Source organism: Catharus ustulatus, chromosome 25 (genome assembly GCF_009819885.2).
Source record: "Catharus ustulatus isolate bCatUst1 chromosome 25, bCatUst1.pri.v2, whole genome shotgun sequence".
NCBI lineage: Eukaryota > Metazoa > Chordata > Aves > Passeriformes > Turdidae > Catharus > Catharus ustulatus.
The window spans coordinates 2,128,568-2,147,495 of NC_046245.1; the positions used below are offsets into that span (position 1 = coordinate 2,128,568).

At 53.3% G+C, this 18,928-nt stretch overlaps 1 protein-coding gene across 2 annotated transcripts; it reads left to right on the top strand.

The window, feature by feature from the left end:
• The first annotated feature begins 1,821 nt into the window (after positions 1–1,821).
• KLHDC8A (kelch domain containing 8A) lies at positions 1,822–15,557 on the top strand. Of its 2 annotated transcripts, XM_033080255.2 has the most exons (9): positions 1,822–2,166; positions 8,323–8,389; positions 9,263–9,651; positions 10,721–10,885; positions 11,735–11,950; positions 12,989–13,090; positions 14,119–14,408; positions 14,754–15,122; positions 15,183–15,557. In XM_033080255.2, exons 3-7 carry the CDS (start codon positions 9,276–9,278, stop codon positions 14,310–14,312), a joined length of 1,053 nt encoding a protein of 350 aa, XP_032936146.1. In that variant the 5' UTR covers positions 1,822–2,166; positions 8,323–8,389; positions 9,263–9,275; the 3' UTR covers positions 14,313–14,408; positions 14,754–15,122; positions 15,183–15,557. The 2 variants fall into 2 exon arrangements, with proteins under 2 accessions (XP_032936146.1, XP_032936147.1); XM_033080256.2 differs by lacking the exons at positions 1,822–2,166; positions 15,183–15,557 and adding an exon at positions 7,065–7,874 and having other exon boundaries at positions 14,754–15,140.
• Positions 15,558–18,928: the final 3,371 nt, after the last annotated feature.

Sequence of the window (18,928 nt, forward strand, 5' to 3'; positions counted from 1 at the left end):
CAGAAAATTTTGGGAATCTGCTCCAAAGGATCCAAAATCCTCTTCCTCTGGGCTCCTTGTGGGATGTAGGAACAGAATTTTGGGAATTGGCTCCAAAGGGTCCAAAATCCCACTGCTCTGGGCTCCTGTGGGATTCAGGAGTGGAAATTTTTGGGAATCATCTCAAAGAGGTCCAACATCCCACTGCCTCCAGCTCCTGAGGGATGCAGGAGTAGAATTTTGGGAATTGGTTCCAAAGGGTCAAAAAATCCTGTTCCTCTGAGCTCCTGTGGGATGTGAGAGCGGAATTTTGGGAATCAGTTCCAAAGGATCCCAAATCCCACTGCTCTGGGCTCCTTGGGGGACGAGGGACCAGAATTTTGGGAATCTGCTCCAATGGATCCAAAATCTGGGTCTTCCAAGCTCCTTGTGGGATGCAGGAGTGGAAGATTTTGGGAATTGGTTCCAAAAGGTCCAACATCCTGTTCTTCTGGGCTCCTTATAGGATGCAGGAGCAGAATTTTGGGAATTGACTCCAAAGGGTCCAACATCCAGCTGCTCCCAGCTCCTTGTGGGATGAGGGACCAGAATTTTGGGAATTGCCTCCCAAGGATCCAAAATTCCGCTACTCCCAACTCCTTGTGGGATGAGGGACCAGAATTTTGGGAATCTGCTCCAAAGGATCCAAAATCCTCTTCCTCTGAGCTCCTGTGGGATTCAGGAGTGGAAAATTTTGGGAATTGGCTCCAAAGGATCCAACATCCTGTTCTTCTGGGCTCCTTATAGGATGAAGGACCAGAATTTTGGGAATCTGCTCTGAAGGATCCAAAATTCTGTTCCTCTGGGCTCCTTGTGGGATGTGAGAGCAGAGTTTTGGGAATCAGCTCCAAAGATTCCAAAATCCCGCTGCCCCGAGCTCCTGTGGGATATGGGAGTGGAAAAATTTGGAAATTGGTTTCAAAGGGTCCAACATCCTGTTCCTCCAAGCTCCTTGTGGGATGTGAGAGCGGAATTTTGGGAATCAGCTCCAAAATCCTGCTGCTCCCAGCTCCTTGTGGGATTCAGGAGTGGAAAATTTGGGAATTGGCTCCAGTGGATCCCAAATCCCGCTGCTCCAAGCTCCTTGTGGGATGAGGACCAGAATTTTGAGAATTGACTCCAAAGGATCCAAAATCTGGGTCTTCCGAGCTCCTTCTTGGATTTAGGAGTGGAAAATTTTGGGAATTGACTCCAAAAGGTCCAACATCATGTTCCTCTGGGCTCCTTATAGGATGCAGGAACAGAATTTTGGGAATCTGCTCCAATGGGTCCAAAATCTGGGTCTTCCAAGCTCCTTGTGGGATTCAGGAGTGGAAAAATTTGGAAATTGGTTTCAAAGGGTCCAACATCCTGTTCCTCCGAGCTCCTTGTGGGATGTGAGAGCAGAATTTTGGAAATCTGCTCCAAAGGCTCCAAAATCCCTCTGTTCCCAGTTCTTTGTAGGATTCAGGAGTGGAAAATTTTGGGAATTGGCTCCAGTGGGTCCCAAATCCCGCTGCTCTGGGCTCCTTGTGGGACACAGCAGAATTTTGGGAATCGGCTCCAACGGGTCCCAAATCCCGCTACTCCCAGTTCCCTGTGGGATGCAGGAGTGGAAAATTTTGGGAATCAATTCCCACTGGGCTCCTTGTGGGATGCCCGAGCAGAATTTTGGGGATCTGCTGCCCCAGCCGCCCTGGCCGCGCGCGTTCTCCCCGATTTGGGGTGACATCCACGGGACGGGCTCTCCCCTCTCCGATTCCCGGGATCCACCCGGATCCCCCCATCCCTTCCCGGACAGTTTTACCTCCTCCCATCTCCTCCTTTCCCCAATTTCCCCCTCCTTGGGGGATTTCTCGGGGAGCGCCGCGGTTCCAGAACCTCCCGTGGGGAACCATAAAAAACTCCGGGATCGGGAACGCCGGGAATTCGCACGCACAACCCCGAGGAGGAGCCCAGCTGGGGAAACCCTCCCCGCCCCGAGTGTCCTACATCTTCCAGCAGCGCCTAAAGCTGGATTTAAGCGGATTTTATTTTTTATTTTCCCTCCTCTTCCCACGCAGCGATTCCCAGCCCCGGCGGGGAGTGGGAGGAAAAGGATGCTCGCAGGGTTTGGGAAAATCCGGAGCGTTTCCAGCCGTGCTCCACCTGGCGAGGCGGCTCCGGGCTGTGAGTATTCCCGAGAAATCCTGGAAAAGGGAGGAGGGAAGGAGGGAATTCCTCGTTGTTATTTGGGGGGGATGTTTCGGGACCCCGTGTCCTCCCAGGCTTTTCAGGAACAGCCACAAAGCTCCGAGTTCGCGCTTCCCTCCTAAAAATCGGGTGGAGAAAGATGATTTTTTTTTCCTTTACTTTTTATGGCAAACAATGGGATTTTCCCGTATTTTTTCCTCCCCAAATCCCCTATTTTCAGCTTTTCTCCTCCCAGCATCCCCAATCCCATCTCCCAGCCTTTCTCCCGGGCCAGGCCCAGCAGGGATGAGCTCGCTGTGACCTCCCCCAGCCGCGATCTGAGCTCTTCCCCTTCCCTCCGCAACCCAAATAAAGAGGAGAAGGAGCTCTGGAAACGCAGCCTGAGAGGCTGCAGGGCTCGGAAAAGCATTTTTGTGTTTCTGCCGTGCAGGAGAGGAGCTGCTGGGGCACGGGGAGCTTTTGGGGACGAGGGGAAGGATTTGGGATTCTGGTGGGAGCTGGGTGGGGAATGGAGACCCTTTGCTCTTGAGGGGTCCTTGCTTGCTCTTAAATTAAATAAAATTATATTATATTACATTAAAATAAATTAAATTAAAACTGCCGAGCTAAACTCTGCAAACCTCACCTTGCTCTGCTGATTTTTCAGCCCACTCATGATTTTTTTTTTAAAAAAAGGCTGATTTGGGTTCTTTCCCCTCTTTCAAAAAACGAAGCAGCTTTCATCCCTACCCCGGAGCTGTGCCATCCTCCTACTGGGGATTATTTCCTTCCACACCCCCTCTCCCCTCCATCAGGAGATCGCAGCTGGCAGGAGGAGGCTGGAGAGGATCCCGAGGGATCGGGATGGGGGAAGGGGTGAGGCTGGAGCGGCCCCAGCCCCTCCTGCATCCCGAAGGATGCTCGGGATCGGGGGGCACAAAACGCGCTGCTGCTTTTCCTCTGCTCGCCACAACGAAATCTCCTCTAATTCCAAAGCTTTTCCCTCTTTTCGTGTTTTTTTTTTTTTTTTTTTTTCCAGGCAGAGGCAGGAACCGGCGGGGTTTTGTTGTTGTTGTTGTTATTTTCCGGGTGGTTGTTACTATGGCGAGGGAAGGTCAGGAATTCCCGGCTGACAATTCCGAGCCGGTTCCTTTCATTCCCAGCTGCTGCGGTGGGGACAAAAGCACCAGAACCGAGCTGTTCCCAGCCCCCTTTTCCTCGGGACACGGGGGACAGGAGGAATTTTTTTTCCCCCGAAGTTTCCCCCATGGATTTCCCCGTCCCTCTGCGGTGTTTGCCCTGTTCCTGGTGTTGGCAGATGGGATTTTGGGGACTCTGAGGATCACCCCGGGTCTGTCCCATCCCCAAACAGGAGGGGATTGCGCTTGGAATTTCCACCGTGGAGCTGCAAAACTTCCAAATTCTGGAGAGAAGAGAGATGGGAAGGGAAGGGAAAGGAGCTGCCGAGCTCTGACATCTCCCCCTGTCCATCTCATGAATTCCATGAATTCCATGAATTCCATGAATCCCATGAATCCCACCCGCCGGGCTCTGATAAATCCCAAATTATTGCAGATCCATAAACGCCGCGAATCCAGGAGCTCCCCAAAATGCGGGATGGGTTTTCCTTGGAGGGAATATCCAGGGAGAGATCCCGCTGTTCCCCCCCTGGAGCCCTGACCCCCTCTCCGAGGGTCCCCCTGCCCAAATCCACTTGGAAAAAACCCTGGAGGATTTCTTAAATCCAGGGATTTTATCCTGCAGGGAGCGGCCCCATCTCCGCTAATGGAAAAGCAATTTCCTTTCCTTTGGATTTCAAATGTCAATTAGTGATGAAATGTTAATTCCCTGAGCCCGGGAGGGGAATGCGGCCGCAGGACTCGGCTCCCAGCACCGGGAGTCGCTTCCCGGTGAAATCCCGGTGATTTTTGGAGAGCCGGAGGCGAAGGTGTGGAATTCAGGAATTCTACGTGTGCGCCTGACCTTGATTTCCTTTAAATAGCACAGGAGGGGAGAGGAGAAGATTCTTTGTGTGCCAAGGCAGCTGAACTCGGGCAGGGCTTTGCATTCCAGCCGAATTCCCAGATCTTTGCATTCCAGTTCTTTCTTTACATTCCAACCCAATTCCAGCTCTTTGCATGCCAGTTGAATTCCAACTCTCTGCATTCCAGCCGAATTTCCCAGCTTTGTCTTTACATTCCAACCAAATTCCAACTCTTTCTTTGCATTCCAGCCGAATTTCCCAGCTTTGTCTTTACATTCCAGCCCAATTCCATCTCTTTGAATTCCAGTCGAATTCCAGCTCTATACATTCCAGCCGAATTCCCATCTTTGTCTTTACATTCCAGCTAAATTCCCATCTCTTCACATTCCAACCCAATTCCCAGCTCTGAATTCCAGCCAAATTCTATCTCTTTGCATTCCAGCCGAATTCCCGTCTTTGTCTTTACATTCCAGCCGAATTCCAGCTCTTTGCATTCCAGTTAAATTCCATCTCTTTGCATTCCAGCCGAATTCCCATCTTTGTCTTTACATTCCAGCCGAATTCCAGCTCTTTACATTCCAGCCGAATTCCAGCTCTTTGCTCCTCTGTTCCCGTGCCCGGGGAAATCCTCACCCTTCTCCGAGCACTCTCAATGCTGGCATTGTTGAAAAGGAATTTTTGGGCCATTTTAGGCAATAATTCCTGAGTTTTGGACGGAGAACTCGCCTGGCCCAGGCAGGTTCTGCTGCTGGTTGTGTCTCATCCCAACACTTTGGATCTGAAGGAACAGAGGTCAGGAATGTCTGGACACAAATCCATCAAACCCCTGGAAACAGGAGCTGGCTCTGCTTTGCTGATTTTCCATCCCAGGCTGGATTTGCCCACGAAAATTCACCTGGAAAGGAAATCAATCATTGGTGGGAGCAGAATCCCGGAGCTGCCAGGGCACAAATCCCAGGATGCTGCTCAGGGAGGGCACAGCAGCAGCGGGGGCTGGGCTCTCCGTCCTTTTTCCCTGGATTCTGGCAGGGTGTTGCTGCTGCTTGTTGTGCTGCTGCTGCTTTTTATCGTGGCTTTGTGTTCCTTTGTGCTGCGCCCACGCGGAGCCGGGAATTTCTGGGAATTGTGGATGGGCCAGGTGCTGCTGCTGGGGGAGATCCAAGCAGGATTTCCCAATTTATTTATTGCAATAAATGATGTTTTGTGCCCTCCTGAAAATTTATTCGGGAAGATAAATAAAAATAAACAGCCCTGCTGGGACTGGTTGGGATTTTCATGGATCCCAGACGTCTTTCAGCGATGCTTTTAATTTTCTTTATAGAATCATAAAATCCCAGGATCATTTGGGTTGGAAGGACCTTGAAATGCTCACCCTGGAAACCTCCCACTCTCCCAACCTGGCCTTGAACATTTCCAGGGATGTTTCCTGTCACCCTCCCCCAATTCCCACCCTTAGAGGAGCTGCAGGAACAAACGGGACCGTGGAAATTTCCCTTTGGGATGGCTCTGGGGTTTGCAGGGATCCTGGGATGGCAGGAACCTCGTGTTCAGCAGGAATTAAGCGTTTAACAGGAATTCTGTGTTTATCGGGAATTCTGTTCAACAGGAATTCTGTTTATCAGGAATTCTGTTCAGAAGGAATTCTGTGTTTAACAGGAATTCTGTTCAGCAGGAATTCCATTTATCAGGAATTCTGTCCAGCAGGAATTCTGTTTATCAGGAATTCCATATTCAGCAAGAATTCTATTCAGCAGGAATTCTGTTCAGCAGGAATTCCATATTCAGCAGGAATTCTGTTCAGCAGGAATTCCATGTTCAGCAGGAATTCTGTTCAGCAGGAATTCCATATTCAGCAGGAATTCTGCTTATCAGGAATTCTGTTTATCAGGAATTCTGTCCAGCAGGAATTCTGTTTATCAGGAATTCCATATTCAGCAAGAATTCTGTTCAGCAGGAATTCTGTTCAGCAGGAATTCCGTGCTCATCAGGAATTCTGATTATCAGGAATTTCAGCTCATCAGGAATGCTCTGCTACCCCTGGCTGTGTCCCCAGAGCCACCTCTGTCCGCGAGGGCCACAACCAGCAGGAATTTTGAGGCCAAACCTCAGGAAATTCCCATTCTGGTCCGAACCCCTTCCAGCGGGATCCCGCTCGCTGCTCCGGGAGGTGACACAGGCGGGAGGTGACACAGCCGGGAGGTGACACAGCCGGGAGGTGACAGCCGGGAGGTGACAATGGCTGCAGGTGGCTGTTGCTAAGCGACGCCTGCGGCTGCTCAGACCTGGCAGCTCCGGGATGGCGGAATTCCTGGGGCAGGGAATTCTGATCCCCCCTCTCTGCTCCAGCCCGATCTGGGTTTTTTTTGGGGGGGAAAAGGAAGAAAATCCCCCTGGAAAACCCAAGGAGTGTCCCAGCTGGGCGATGGATTCGTGTTTGGGGACATTGGATGGGACAGAACCACAGGAACGGGTGGGGTCAGGAGACAGGGATTTGGATTTGGGATTCAGGCATTTGGATTTGGGAACAAGCAACATGGATTCAGGGATCAGGGACGTGGATTTGGGAAGCAAGGACAGGGATTTTGGAGACAAGAACAGGGATCTGAGGGACAGGGATTTGTGAAGCAGGGACAGGGATCTGGGATCCAGGGAGATGGATTTGGGGGTCAGGGATGTGGATTCCGGGGTCAGGGACAGGGATTTGAGGGGGAAGGATTGATTTGGGACTAAGGGATGTGGATTTGAATAGCATGGACAGGGATTTGTGAAGCAGGGACGTGGATTTGGGATTCAGGGACATGGATTTGGGGGTCAGGATGTGGATTTGGGGATCGGGGACATGGATTTGAGATTCAGGGACATGGATTCAGGGGTCAGGGACATGGATCTGGGGGTCAGTGACAGGGATTTGGAATTCAGGAACATGGATTTGGGATTCAGGGAGATGGATTTGGGGGAAGGGGACATGGATTCAGGGATCAGGGACATGGATTTGAGATTCAGGGACATGAATTTGGGGTCAGGGACATGGATTTGGGAGGAAAGGATTGATTTGGGACTAAGGGATGTGGATTTGAAAAGCATGGACAGGGGTTTGGGATTCAGGGATGTGGATTCAGGGATCAGGGACAGGGATTTGGGATTCAGGGACATGGATTCGGTGGTCAGGGACATGGATTTGGGGGTCAGGGATGTGGATTTAGGGGTCAGGGGCAGGGATCTGGAGGTCAGGGATGTGGATTTGGAATTCAGGGACATAGATTCAGGGATCAGGGACATAGATTTGGGATTCAGGGACATGGATTTGAGGATCAGGGACACGGATTCAGTGATCAGGGACATGGATTCAGTGATCAGGGATGTGGATTCGGGGATCAGGGACATGGATTTGGGAAGCAGGGACATGGATTTGGGGGTCAGGGACATAGATTTGAGATTCAGGGACATGGATTCAGTGATCAGGGACATGGATTCAGGATTGATTCCCTGCTCCAGCCCCCGGGGAGCTCCTCCCTGCTCGGTGGGACCTCAGCATCCCTCAGGAGCCCGCACAGATGAGGCAATGCCGCTGTCCCAGCCCAGCCCAGCCAGCATCGAGCCTTTTTTGGGATTTTTTTGGCCGGGGCTGGCTCTGCCCTTCAGAGCCGCGTCCCAAAAGTCAGAGCAGGCAGCAGCGCCGGGAGCGGCTGCAAGGACAGCAGGAAATTTTGGCAGCACCGAGGTGGGGATGCTCGGGTCGCTTTTGTCCCTTTCCCTTCGTCCTCTCTCCCTAATTATGATAATTAATGACATTCGGAGAGAGGAGATGGAGCAAAGACCTTTCCAGCCCTCTTCCCCCGGGCTGGGATTTGGGAGCTGGGGGCTCCCGGGCTGGGATTTGGGAGCTGGGGGCTCCCGGGGCTGGGATTTGGGAACTGGGGACTGGCATCGCTCAGGGTCGGGGTGTGAGGAGCATTGGGAGGAGAAATCCAGCAGGAAAACTTCCCCAGGAGGCAGAAAAACAGAGCAGAGCCCGGTTTGAATGTCTGAATGTCACCGGGGGGGCGGGGAGCTGGGGAGGCAGCACAACAAACCGGCTCCAACATTCTCTCCCGGTTTGGGGGGTTTATTTTTGGATTTTTTTTTTTTTTATTTATTTTCCACCTCTTTTTGTTGTGTTTTGTTTTCAGGCCCGGTGTCTGCGTGAGCTGCTGAGGCGGCTCCGGAGCCGCAGCGCGGATGGGGAGGCGCTGACAGGTACGGGCGGTGTCACCGGGGGTGGAGGTGACACCGGGGACAGGTGGCACTGGGAGGGCACCTCTGCCCCTGGCTTTGCTCTCTGGGATTTCCCCTCAGTTCTGGAAGGACATTTTAGAGGTGGAGCGAGTCCAGGGAAGGGCATGGAGATGGAGAAGGGGCTGGGAAGAGTCAAAGCTCTGGGATTTTTAATTTTCACCTCTCCTGGAGCAGCAGGAGCAGGGCAGGGATTGTCCCCTCACACTCGGGAGGAGCCTCAGTCCCTGTGTCCTGTTCTGGAGGGAAATTTTGGGGTGGAGAGAGTCCAGGGAAGGGAATGGAGATGGGAAAGGGTTTGGAGGATCCTGAAGGACCTGGGAAGGGTTTGGGGAATCCTGAGAGGAAAGTGAAGGGTTTGGAGGGTCCTGCGGGGAAGGGGAAGGGTTTGGAGAATCCTGAAGGAAATGGGGAAGGGTTTGGAGGATGCTGAGGGGAAGGGTTTGGAGGGTCCTGAGGGAGCTGGGGAAGGGTTTGGAGAGTCCTGAGGGGAAGGGGAAGGGCCTCAGGCTGCAGCAAAGGAGGGTCAGGGGGAATTTGTGGCTCTGCACAACTCCCTGACAGGAGGGGGCAGCCGGGGGGGATTTGGGATCTCATCCCAGGGAACAGGGACAGGAGGAGAGGGAACGGCCTCAGGCTGGGCCAGGGGAACTCAGGCTGGATTTTAGCAGGAATTTGCTCCTGGGAAGGGCTGGCAGGGGCTGCCCAGGGACCTTCAGACACATCCAAACAATTCCTGAAAGCAGCGCTGAGCGCTCAGCGCAACAATCACACACAGCTTTGCCAATCCCGAACTTCTCCACCCTCAACAACCCCCAAATCCAATTTCCCCACCAGAATCCCTTTCACCATGGAGCTGCCCAGCACCAAAGAGTTCCAGTGGAAATCCCTGGCGCCGCTGCCCAGCCGCAGGGTTTACTCCACGCTGGTGGAGGCGGCCGGGCAGGTGTTCGCCGTGGGCGGCTGCGATGACAACGGCGTCCCCGTGGATTCCTTCGAGGTTTACAGCCCCGAGGCCGACCAGTGGGCAGCGCTGCCCCCCATGCCCACAGCCAGGGCTGGCGTGGCCGTGGCCGTGCTGGGCAAGAGGATCATGGTGATTGGAGGCGTTGGGGGCAACCAGCAGCCGCTGAAGGTGGTGGAGATGTACAACACGGACGAGGGGCGCTGGAGGAAGCGCAGCTCGCTCAGAGAGGCTGCCATGGGCATCTCAGTCACGGCCAAAGGCAAGGAGGGAGCTGCCAGCGCCTCTGTGGGATTGGGGGTTTGGATTTGGGGGGGAGCTGGTTGGGTTTGATGAGCTTGATGAGCTCTCTCTTCGCTCTCTCTCCGTAATTAAGGTAATCTGCTAAATGATGTTTGGAGAGAGGAGATGGAGCAAAGACATTTCCAGCCCTCTGTCCCCAGGATCACTCTCAGACTGGGATTGAGGAGCTGGGACCTCCCAGGCTGGGACTGGGGAGCTGGGAGCTGGGATTGGGGATCTGGGGCTCCTGGACTGGGATTGAGGAGCTGGGAACTCCTGGACTGGGACTGGGGAGCTGGGAACTCCTGGACTGGTTTTGAGGAGCTGGGAACTCCTGGACTGGGATTGAGGAGCTGGGAGCTCCCAGACTGGGACTGAGGAGCTGGGAACTCCTGGACTGGGATTGAGGATCTGGGAGCTCCTGGACTGGGATTGAGGATCTGGGAGCTCCTGGGCTGGGATTGAGGAGCTGGGACCTCCCAGACTGGGTTTGAGGAGCTGGGAACTCCTGGGCTGGGATTGGAGAGCTGGGATTGAGGAGCCGGGAGTTGCCCAGTTTGTTTTAATTTTTTTTCCCCAACTTTGATTCTGTGCACAAAATCTCATCTGGGCGACGCGCCAGGGTTGGTTTTTTCATCTCCAAAACATCTTCTGTGCTTCCAGAAGTTGGGCCTCGTGCGTTTGTCACCTCCCACCCTGCCGAGATGCTCCACAGGAGGTTGGAAGCACAGGCAGAGCCACCCCCGGGTTTGTCACCAGCCCTGGAGCCCTGGGCTGGTGGCTCTGCTGCTCCTGGGGGTGTTTTGGACAGCTCCGAGCTCCAAAACCTGAGCTCGGGGTCTCAGATCCAGCTTTCTTCAGGTTTACAGCAAATTCTGCTCCTAGAGAGGATTTTTTGGCAAGAGGGGATGGATTTTTGCAGGGGAGGAGAATTTCTGGTGCTTTCCCATTTCAGTTTTATGGGATTTTTTTTGCAGGGGGGAGGAATGGATTTCCACTGCTTTCCTATAATAATTCTGTGGGATTTTGGGGTTTTTTTCCCTCTCCAGATTACAGGGTGTACGCAGCGGGCGGGATGGGCTCGGACCTGCGGCCCCACAACTTCCTGCAGCACTATGACGTGCTCAAGGACATCTGGGTGTCCCTGGCTGCCATGCCCACGCCCCGCTACGCGGCCACGTCCATCCTGAGGGGCTCCAAGATCTACGTGCTGGGTAAGGGCCAGCCCAGCCTCCTCCTCCTCTTCTCCTCCTCCTTCTTCTCCTTCTTCTCCTTCTCCTTCTCTTCTCCTTCTCCTTCTCCTTCTCCTTCTCCTTCTCCTTCTCCTTCTCCTTCTCCTTCTCCTTCTCCTTCTCCTTCTCCTTCTCCTTCTCCTTCTCCTTCTCCTTCTCCTTCTCCTTCTCCTTCTCCTTCTCCTTCTCCTCCTTCTTCTCCAGTGGGACTCAATGGCCATTAGCAGGAGATATTTCCTGGAGGAAGGATGGGTTGTGAAAAGATAAAGAACACTGCCCCAGCTGGTTTATAAACCATGGTCATGAACAGGAGATATCCCATGAGATAAAGAACACTGCCCCAGCTGGTTTATAAACCATGGCCATGAACAGGAGATATCCCATGAGATAAAGAACACTGCCCTGCCTGGTTTCCATGAATGCCCCATTAGCAGAAAATCTCCCACAGAGATCAGGATCACTGCCCCACCCTCAGCAGATGCTGATAGAACAGACACCTTTGATCACATCCTGTATTGTAACCCCAGACACAAAGAGGGGACACTCATCTTTACGGGTTCAAGGGGGATTGAAACTACAGCCAATAAAAGTTTATACAAAGAACAGCATCCAATCTGAGTGAGAAGTTCTAAAGGTGAACTGACCAATCACACAAACTAATTTCTAACCAATTATCTTCCAAGGTGTCAGAGAGTGACCAAATTCTTAAGGAATCCAGGAAACCTTATCTATTATAGCAAGTTCCAGGGGCGCTTTGGAGGAATTGCATCACCCACAAGTGTCCCCAGCCCTGTCCCTGAGCTGTCCCTGAGCTGTCCCTGTCCTCCCCAGGGGGAAGGCAGTCCAAGTACGCCGTCAGCGCCTTCGAGGTGTTCGACACGGACACGCGCTCCTGGGCCAGGTTCCCCAACATCCCCAGCAAGAGAGCCTTCTCCTGCTTCGTGCCCGCCGGAGAGAAACTCTTCAGCCTCGGGGGGCTGCGCCAGGGCCGGCTCTACCGGCAGCCCAAGTTCATGAGGACCGTGGATGTGTTCGACCTGGAGCAAGGTGGGAGCTGGTCCGGCCCTTTGGGGGGGGTTGGGGGATAGGGGAGGGTTTGGGGACACTGGGAAGGGTTTGGGGACATTGGGAAGGGCTTGGGGACATTGGTAAGGGCTTGGGGACACTCAGAAGGGTTTGGAGGGGCAGGGGAGGATTTGGGGACACTGGGAAGGGTTTGAGGGGATAGGGAAGGGTTTGGGGACATTGAGAAGGGTTTGGGGACACTGGGAAGGGTTTGGGGATATTGGGAAGGGTTTGAGGACATTGGGAAGGGCTTGGGGGGAAAGGGGAGGGTTTGGGGACACTCAGAAGGGTTGTGGGGGGCAGGGAAGGGTCTGGGGACACTGAGAAGGGTTTGGGGGGACAGGGGAAGGTTTGGGGGGGACAGAGAAGGGTTTGGGGGGACAGGAAAGGGTCTGGGGACATGGGAAAGGGGTTGGGGACACTGGGAAGGGGTTGGGGACATTGGGAAGGGTTTGGGGACACTGGGAAGGGTTGATGTGACAGGGGAGGGTTTGGGGACATTGGGAAGGGTTTGGAGACACTGGGAAGGGGTTGGGGACACAGGGAAGGGTTTGGGGACATTGGGAAGGGTTTGGGGGGACAGGGAAGGGTTTGGGGACACTGGGAAGGGTTTGGGGACCCACAGGGAAGGGCTTGAGGACATTGGGAAGGGTTTGGGGGGACAGGGAAGGGCTTGGGGACACTGGGAAGGGTTTGGGGACAGTCAGAAGGATTTGGTGACACTGGGAAGGGTTTGAGGGGACAGGGCAGGATTTGGGGACGCTGAGAAATGTTTGGGGACACAGGGAAGGGCTTGGGGGACACAGGGAAGGATTTGGGAGGGCTGGGAAGAGGTTGGGGACACTCAGAAGAGTTTAGGGGCACAGGGAAGGGCTTGGAGGGACATGGCGGGATTTGGGGACACAGGAAGGGTTCAAACCCCGGTGTCCTGTCCCACAAAGCCCACAGACCCCACAGACCCCACAAACCCCGGTGTCCTGTCCCACAAACCCCCCAAACCCCGCTGTCCCTCCCTGGCAGGTGGCTGGCTGAGGACAGAGCGCTCGTGTTTCCTGAAGAAGAGACGCGCAGACTTCGTGGCCGGCGTCCTGCGGGGCAGGGTGGTGGTGGCCGGGGGCCTGGGTGAGCTCTGGGAACCCTAAAAAGGGGAAAAAGGAATTTTGGTCATCCCAAAAATGGGAGCAATCCAAATCCTGGTGTGTGAGAGCCGAAATGAGGGATGCAGAACTTCAGACTGGCTCTTGAAAATTCTCTTTGTTGTACCCAAGTGATACAGGAATTAATTTATTATTTTAAATTCTATATATTGTATCCAAATGATACAGGAATTTGTTTATATTTAAAATGCTGTTTATTGTATCCAAGTGATACAGGAATTAATTTATTATTATTTATTTATTATTTTAAATTCTGTTTGTTGTATCCAAGTAATACATGAACTAATTTATTATTTTAAATTCTGTTTATTGTATCCAAGTGATACAGGAATTAATTTATTCTTTAAAATTCTGTTTATTGCATCCAAGTGATACAGGAATTAATTTATTCTTTAAAATTCTGTTTATTGTAGCCAAGTGATATAAGAATTAATGTATTATTTTAAATTCTGTTTATTGTATCCAAGCGATACAGGAATTGATTTATTGTTATTTATTTATTTGTTATTTTAAATTCTGTTTATTGTATCCAAGTGATACAGGAATTGATTTATTGTTATTTATTTATTTATTATTTTAAATTCTGTTTATTGTATCCAAGTAATACAGGAATTAATTTATTCTTTAAAATGCTGTTTATTGTATCCAAGTGATACAGGAATTGATTTATTGTTATTTATTTATTTATTTATTTATTATTTTAAATTCTGTTTATTTTATTCAAGTGATACAGGAATTAATTTATTATTTTAAATGCTGTTTATTGCATCCAAGTGATACAGGATTTATTTATTTATTTATTTATTTATTTATTTATTTATTTATTTATTTATCTATTATTTCAAATCCTCATCCTTCCCACCAAATCCTCCTCCTTCCCAACCCTGCTGGGAGGGAGCCGGGATAGCAGAGCCCGGCAGGGGATGGGGCAGAGCACCCGGAGATGCTCGCGGTGCTTCCCCGAGCATCCAGCGCCTCCTTTTGTGCTTGCAGGGAATCAGCCGAGCGTGCTGGAGTCGGCGGAGGCGTTCCACCCGGACAAGAACAAGTGGGAGAGCCTCCCCCCCATGCCCACCCCGCGCTGCGCCTGCTCCAGCATCGCCCTGCGGGATTGTCTGCTGGCCGTGGGCGGCGTCAGCCAGGGGCTCAGCACGGCCGTGGAGGCGCTGTGCCTCTCGGATTCCTGAGTGGAACCGTCCTGGAGGAGAATCCAACCTGGGACAGGTCCTGTGCTTCTGATTCCTGAGTGGAACTGTCCTGGAGGAGAATCCAACCTGGGACAGGTCCTGTGTCTGTTGGATTCCTGAGTGGAACCATCCTGAAGGGGGATCTCACCTGGGACAGGTCCTGTGCTGCTGATTCCTGACTGGAACTGTCCTGGGGGAGAATTCAACCTGGGACAGGTCCTGTGCCTCTGATTCCTGACTGGAACTGTCCTGGAGATGGATCCTGCCTCGAACAGGGCCCTGTGCCTGTCAGATTCCTGATCCGAACCCACTGGAGGAGAATCCCACCTGGGACAGGTCCCTGTGCCTCTGATTCCTGACTGGAACCATCCTGGGACAGGTCCCTGTGTCTGTTGGATTCCTGAGTGGAACCATCCTGAAGGGGGATCTCACCTGGGACAGGTCCTGTGCCTGTCGGATTCCTGAGTGGAGCTGTCCTGGGACACGTCCTGTGCTTCTGATTCCTGACTGGAACCGTCCTAGAGGAGAATCCAACCTGGGACAGGGTCCTGTGCCTGTCGGATTCCTCACTGGAACCATCCTGGTATAGGTCCCTGTGCCTGTCAGATTCCTGACTGGAGTCCTGGAGGAGAATCCCACCTGGGACAGGGCCCTGTGCCTCTGATTCCTGACTGGAACCATCTTGGAGGGGGATCCTACATGGAACAGGTCCCTGTGCCTGTAGGATTCCTGACTGGAGTCCTGGAGGAGAATCCCACCTCAAACAGGTCCCTGTGCCTCTGATTCCTGACTGGAACCATCCTGGGATAGGTCCCTGTGTCTCTGATTCCTGACAGGAACCATCCTAGAGGAGAGTCCCACCTGGGATAGGTCCCTGTGTCTCTCTGATTCCTGACTGGATTTTCTCCCAAAAGAAACTCCAACCCTGCAGCCAGACCCGGGATCCTTCTCTGCCCCCACAGCAAAGCTCTCCCTGCAATTCCTTGGGATTCCGGCAGGAGCCACAGCCAGGGGCTGCTCAGGAGGATGAATTCCCAAGGGACTGCCCTGGCTCCTCTCTGGTGCACGGACTGGCACAGGACTGGCACAGGACTGGCACAGGGCTGGCATGGGACTGGCACGGGACTGGCACTGCCTCCTCCTGGGCTCCTCTCACCTCGGGCAGTTTTTGGAAGGGCTGTGGGAAGTTTTGGGATGCAATTCCAGCCTGGAGCAGCTGTCCCATTAAAAGTTGTGTTTGGGGAAGGGCTTGGAGGAGCCCGGGCTGTGCCAGGGGTGTGCAGATGTGGGTGAGAGGGGACAGGGCAGGCTGGGGTCATGGAATCATGGAATGACTTGGGTTGGAAAGATCCTGAAGGATCCCTGCAGTGTTCTTGCTCCATTCGAGGCCGCGTCTGTCTCTGTGGAGCTCCAGGAACAGCGAGCGGAGCTCTGGGAACACTGCGCGGAGCTCCAAGGATGTAATTCGGAGCTCCGAGGATGCCATTCGGATCTCCAAGGATGTAATTCGGAGCTCCGAGGATGTAATTCGGATCTCCAAGGATGACATTCGGAACTCCGAGGATGTAATTCGGAGCTCCGAGGATGACATTCGGATGTCCAAGGATGACATTCGGAGCTCCGAGGACCCCGCGCGGCCGCCGCGGACACGGCGGGGATGGAGGGAGCGGCGGTCGCGGTCCGGTTCCTTCCCCCTGACATTCCGGGTGGGATGCTCCGATCCCGAGCGCTGGAATGACGGGGAAGGCAGGAGGGAAAATGAAGGGAAGGAGATTTCACCCCCACCCCAAAGCCGGGCACAGCAAATCTCCCTCAGAGCCGCCCCTGCAGCGATCCCGGCTGTGAATGAATGAATGAGGAATTTTCCTTGTCCTTAAGGAACCTTCCCCAGCGCGATGTGAGGGTGCAGAATCCATCACCTCCCTGCCCTGCCCCTTCCCAGGGCTGCGCCTCAGCCCTGCCCTCCTTGGGATGCTCCTGCTGGAAAAGGGGATCCTGCGGGACACAACCTTTTGTCACAGCACAACCCAGGTGACAGAGAAGTGACCTGAGCCGAGGCTCGGGTGGGTCAGGCGCTGCTGGCTGTGCCTGCAGGGAATTTTGCGTTCTTTCAGCGGTCTGAGGTGTTGTTTTTTTTTTTGCTGAGCGGGGCTGGGCGGGCCCCAGGTCTGTTCCCAGAACTGTGAACAGCAGATGGCATCCCCGGGCCGGGCTGGGGCCGGAGCTGCACCTCCCGCCGCCCTGCGCTGCCCTGCCCGGGTGCTGCTGGACCAGGGGGGCTCTAAAATCCCATTTCAGGTGGCACAAGGTCCAACAAATCATTTGGGTGCTGCGCGTGCCAGCCAGTATTTTATTCTCGTGGAAAGACATCCTCGTGGAACCCAAACAGCTCCCAGGAGCTGGGACCGAGCTGGGGTTGGATCCAAAGGGTCCCTGGTGCTGCTGACCAGGAATATCCCCAGGGCTGGGTCCTGCTGCAGCTCCCCGAGTCAATCCCTGGGATGGGAGATCCACAGAGCTTCTCTCCCTGGATAAAAGTTGGGTTTGGCACAAACCAGCCCCTCCTGTCCCTGCAGGGAGCCCCGAGATGTCCCTGTGCCCCAGGCAGCCCCAGCACCCCTCACCCTCCGTGCCCTCCCTGCTCCCTTTATCCCGACCCAACCTTGGACTTTCCCAGCCACAAAAGATCCCGGAGCAGCCCCGGCCGTGTCCTCGCCTGAACTCCCCACGCTCGGAATTCACTGAGAGGCTTTTCAGCCCCGGTGGCTGCTCCAGCACACAGGGCTGAGCTGGCCCTGCTGCCAAAAATCCTCGTTTATCGTCGCCGAGCAGACATTGTCTGCACAAACAGGAAACTTCCTCAAGGAACAGCCCCAAAGGATGCGGTGCTGGAGCAGAAATGATTCCTGAGTCCTGCCACGGGCCTAGGACACGCGGCTGGGCAGGTCCTGGTTCTTGGGGACAATTTTTAGGGTGAGCTCTGCCCTTTGTGGGTGACAGTTCCCCAAAAGGAGCCCAGAGTGGGGTTGTGTGAGCGCTGTTCCTGCTCCAGCCGGGAATTCCGCTCTGAGAGCTCCAGGAAACGCCTCTGTCACTGCCACCCTCATCCTGGGATGTCCCCAACCCTTTGGGGCCACCAGCAGCGGAGTCACCCCCAGCTGTTCCCATTCCTGTGACATCTGCCAGCACTGAGGCGGATGTGGAGTCACCATCCTGAGACACAGACGCTTCCTGCTCACAAATTTTTATTTTTTTTAGAGGGAAATTTTGCTCATTTTTATTTTTCCTCTTCCCTCGAGGTTTCTGCAGCTCCACGTGCCCAGGAAGGTGTCAGGGACACCTGGGGGGTGGATTTGGGGTAAAGGGAGACGTGGAGGAGTGGTTTGATAGAAAAATATGGATGGATGGATGGATGGATGGATGGATGGATGGATGGATGGATGATGGATGGATGATGGATGGATGATGGATGGATGATGGATGGATGGATGATGGATGGATGATGGATGGATGGATGGATGGATGGATGGATGGATGATGGATGGATGATGGATGATGGATGATGGATGGATGGATGGATGATGGATGGATGATGGATGGATGGATGGATGATGGATGATGGATGGATGGATGGATGATGGATGGATGGATGATGGATGATGGATGGATGGATGATGGATGGATGGATGATGGATGGATGGATGGATGATGGATGGATGGATGATGGATGGATGGATGGATGATGGATGGATGGATGGATGGATGGATCCATGGAGGGATGGATGGATGATGGATGGATGATGGATGGATGGATGAGGGATGGATGGATGGATGATGGATGGATGATGGATGGATGGATGGATGGATGATGGATGGATGGAAGACGGATGGATGGATGATGGATGGATGGATGGATGATGGATGGATGGATGATGGATGGATGGATGGATGATGGATGGATGGATGGATGGATGGATGGATGGATGGATGGATGGATGATGGATGGATGGATGGATGGATGATGGATGGATGGATGGATGGATGGATGGATGGATGATGGATGGATGATGGATGGATGGATGATGGATGGATGGATGGATGGATGGATGGATGGATGGATGGATGGATGGATCCATGGAGGGATGGATGGATGGACAGACGGACAGATGGAGCCCCCAGCTGCACTCCTGAGGTGCGGGGTGGCCTCTGCTGCTCTCATCATCTGTGAAAGGCCATAAATGACTTTTCCAAAGGCTCCCGTGGCCGCTGATGAGTTTCCCTTCTCCCACTGATGGATGGGGAGGATCAGAGCGATCGCAACTCCCTCCGGGATTTTCCAGAGGGAAAATGGGTTTCACATCTGCCTGAGCAGCCCCGGCAGCAGGTGAGGAATGCCGGGGCTCAGGGCCACGAATGAGGGGCGAGCATTAAACTTTTTGTTGTCTCTGGCATTTTAATGACTCCGGGAGCTCTTCCTTTCCCTGTGGGAGGTCTCCCTGTAGCAAGAAAATCTCTCTCGTGATGTTTATTCCTTTCCCAATCCACAAACAGAGCCCGTGGCCACCGAATGCCCAGGCAGAGTCACAGGTTGTGGCCGGGATGTGGAAATTTTCAGA

Bases quoted from the DNA above. Each gene is read 5' to 3' on its own strand.
- KLHDC8A (XM_033080255.2), top strand. From the start codon at position 9,276: ATGGAGCTGCCCAGCACCAAAGAGTTCCAGTGGAAATCCCTGGCGCCG. The intron at 10,886-11,734 runs GTAAGGGCCAGC...TGTCCTCCCCAG, and splicing joins CTCCAAGATCTACGTGCTGG to GGGGAAGGCAGTCCAAGTAC. The intron at 13,091-14,118 runs GTGAGCTCTGGG...TTGTGCTTGCAG, and splicing joins GGTGGTGGCCGGGGGCCTGG to GGAATCAGCCGAGCGTGCTG.